Source organism: Lygodium microphyllum, chromosome 10 (genome assembly GCF_053477565.2).
Source record: "Lygodium microphyllum isolate KBCC chromosome 10, Lygodium_microphyllum_v1.1.10, whole genome shotgun sequence".
Classification (NCBI taxonomy): Eukaryota; Viridiplantae; Streptophyta; class Polypodiopsida; order Schizaeales; family Lygodiaceae; genus Lygodium; species Lygodium microphyllum.
Window position 1 is genome coordinate 122,576,797 of NC_141144.1, and position 3,488 is coordinate 122,580,284.

General features: G+C 45.7%; 1 protein-coding gene across 1 annotated transcript in view; it reads left to right on the forward strand.

Annotated features, from left to right (window-relative positions):
• The first annotated feature begins 216 nt into the window (after window positions 1-216).
• The window catches only part of LOC148030515 (uncharacterized), a 3,392-nt gene continuing 120 nt past the window's right edge, over window positions 217-3,488 (forward strand). Inside the window, exons 1-3 of the mRNA XM_087686852.1 lie at window positions 217-448; window positions 918-1,315; window positions 2,621-3,488. The exon at window positions 2,621-3,488 is cut by the window's right edge and continues 120 nt beyond it. Coding sequence (XP_087542978.1) covers window positions 331-448; window positions 918-1,315; window positions 2,621-2,953 — 849 coding nt within the window. The 5' untranslated portion in view covers window positions 217-330 and the 3' untranslated portion in view covers window positions 2,954-3,488. The remainder of the gene's footprint in view (window positions 449-917; window positions 1,316-2,620) is intronic.

Below are 3,488 nucleotides of genomic sequence, written 5' to 3' on the forward strand. Positions count from 1 at the left end.
CAACTTGTATATTGCTCTATGCATTGAAAAAACGTACCCTTTGTGAAGCTTGGGGGGTTCACGTAAATGTTTTAAGGAGAGCAAGCCAGCCGTAGGCTTTACAGGAACCTCTCAGAATGATTAAAGTCGTCGGCCTTTTTCAAGACTGTCGGCAGGTCGGGTAGGGACAGCTCTCGCGCGCGGTGAATGTGCTCCACGACACTGCGCGTGACCCCATCTGTCTCTATTCCTTGAAGCCGCAGCTACACAAGCGTGGAAAATACAAAAGCGTGCAGGCATCGTGAGCGCATAGTAAAAGGCACTGAGCCCCTCCCATACTGCCCAATTACAATGGCGCCAGTGTTATTCCTCTCGTGCTTGCTTGCTCTAATCACGATTGGCAATGTTGGGAGCTGTACTGCGGTGGCGGAATTATATGTACTGAGGAACGGATCAACAGCCATTGAAGGTATGCAGCTGGAGCCCCCCATAGTTAGCGAACAGTTGCTGGCATTAACAAACAAATTAGGGTGTTTATATATGTATTCACAAGCTTAAGGCCTAGATATTGGGCACTGTATGCTCTCTCTCTCTCTCTCTCTCTCTCTCTCTCTCTGTGAGGATCCTACAATGGAGCTTCCACATGCCTAGCTGCTTGTCGATAGGGATTGCAAGTGAGCATATGAATTGTTGCGTCTCGAACCTCAACATGAGCATCATGCGCTCCTGGAAGGGAGCTACCAGTACTGTTGTGTAGTACTGGGTGCGACGGATCAGATGGTGGCTCTCTTATAACTGCAGCTCATGTTGTTCAGTCTTGAGAACTGTTAACAGCAGGAGTGACGTCGATGTCACTTAAATGGCTTCTGAGACGCCTTGCTAATACAGTTTCTTTCTAATGTATGATGATGACGATGATGATGATGGTGGTGGTGCAGCCACGCTGGTGGACGCTGAGCTGCTGGCGGCGGAGGGGCATGGGCGAGGACCACAGAAGGCGTGCTTTGCGCAGGCGAGGGCACGTGGGCTGGGGAAGCCGGTGAGCTGGTGCGCGGGGGGGCACGAGAGGGAGGGGCTGCTGTGCTACCGGCAGTGCAAGGGGGGGTACAAGGGGGTGGGGCCGGTGTGCTGGGAGGAGTGCCCCGAGGGCCTGGAGGACCGAGGCCTGGTGTGCGCCAAGAGCTACGGCAAGGGATGCTGCTGCACCACCTTCGGCTGCTGCGGCTGCCACCGCCCCGGCAATTTCTCCGACATGGGCTGCTTCTGCTCCCGCACCCACACCAAGCGCAGCTACGGGCGCGGCGCCGGCCAGCCCATGTCCTGCTCCCCCCACCAGGTTCCCTCTCTCCTCTCTCTTTTTATGTCGGATTTAAATAAATACCCGATTATACGCTTTGTCTCGAAAAGTCGTTTAGCCTTACTAATTTAAATAACGACTCTATCGCATGCTATTTTGTCGACACGTGGATGCGACGTCTTTTATGAGTGTGGGTTTTTTAAAGATTCATTATGTTTCATATATTGACAAGTCCTTGTGTTGTATGTCTCATGAAGCGTTTTTAATTTTAAAACCTAGGGCAATCCTAGTTACAATACTATTAACAAAGCTTAGGAAATCTAAGGAAAAACACCTAGTGATCAAGCGTGGAGGTTTTTTTTAAATGGATTCTAATATAATAATAAGATTAAGATACTTTTTCTATCATCGTCGAAGCGTTAGGTCGGTTTGTTTTGGAACTTGAAAACAAGTTTCTAGCACAACTGGTGTCATCAAGATTGCTTGAAACTACAATGATAAGACTAAAATATGGTACTCACCCTTTACCTTGCATTTGTTCCTTCCATTAAATTCCATCTCAACTTAATCTCTAAAAATACATCATTGCCAATGGGGTCAGAGTGTAGTGGTTTGGGTATGGGTTGAGTTATAAGGGTGTGTGAGTTGAAACCCTATGCAAAGCATTCCCAAAGGCATAATAAAATGCCTATTCGCATATTTAAAAATAACATTATTGCAGGTCAATTGTGATATATAAGTGGCCTTGTTGTTTGTAATTTCATTACCTTGTTAGAATCCTACAAGATGGTCAATAAATCATGAAGTTCATTTGGTACATAAGGTATCGCACCATTTTCAGAGAGAACCATCAGTCTAACCCTGGTGGATGTGTAGGGCAGTTAAAAGATGAAATTGTAGTGGTCGTACAAGCGGTAGAATCTTGTCATTGGGTGTTTAGAGAATATGGGTTAGTCTGGGTTGTCTTGAGGCCACTGGCCTACTGCATCATTTTACTCTGTGGTGTTCAGAGAATATGGGTTAGTTAGTCTTGAGGCCATTGGCCTACTACATCAGAGAATATGGGTTAGTTAGTCTTGAGGCCATTGGCCTACTACATCATTTTACTCTGTGGTGTCGTATATATTATTTTCTTTTTGAAATGAAAGAGCATTTTTAAATTAAAAAGAGAGAGAGAGGGTAAATAAATAGGCACATTAAACACAACCGAATAATTGGGCAAAATATATTATATGATGACTTTTAAATTTAAAAAATAATAATAAGGGGAGAGGGTGAATAAATAGGCACATGGAAACATAAGCGAATAATAGGGCAAATATGATGATGGATGGATGAGTGCAGGAGAAGGAGGGGGGCCTGTGTTACGACAAGTGCCCGCCCAATCGGGAGCATGGGGTGGGGCCGCTGTGCTGGGCGCGGAGCGGGCCAAAGGCCTTCCCCGCGCGCTGCAACGACTTCATCTGGGCAGCCGACGACTACACGTGCAACCTCCTCAAGAAGGAACTGGGTCTCGGAGGCAGCCTCGGCATGGCTTGCTTCGGCGCCGTCATCGCCTCCACGCTGGCTGTCGCTGGTTGGCCCCTAGCCTCGGCCGTCTGCAGCCTCGGCCTTCCCGAAGCTATCTCCGCCGTCAATAATATTATCGACAAGACCGGTGCCAAGGCCTGTGCATAGAGGCTTCACAACTTGTGAAGTATGGCATCCGCATCCCTATTATGTGACACTATTATTACCAATTTAATGGAGCTTCCTTAAGCCTTGCACAAGTGCCCTCCTAAGTCTTATCATTTTACAAAGTGTTAAGCTTCCTATTATTATTTTTCACCACAAAACCAAGCTTTAGTATTCAACATATGCTAATGTTAAAGCTGCTACATAAGGTCACACAAGCGTTGAAAGCTCCAGCCATAAGAAGTATGTGCTTCTGGAAGTAATAACAAATATGTACTCTCGGAAGTTTGACTGTACTACCAAAGAATGTAAAACAGATATAGCATTTAAAAAAACACAACAATGCATTATGCCTAAGAGCTGGCTTGCAATTCTTTCAAAACAAAGAACAACCTTAAAGTTCCTATATGATCCTTCCAAAAACATATGTTAATAGCAAATATTGTGTTTGCAAGGAATAGCAAATATGTACTTTTGGAATTTCAAAGTTCCCCAAAAACATAATTCTTGAGTACTAGCTCTTGCACCTCCAAAACTC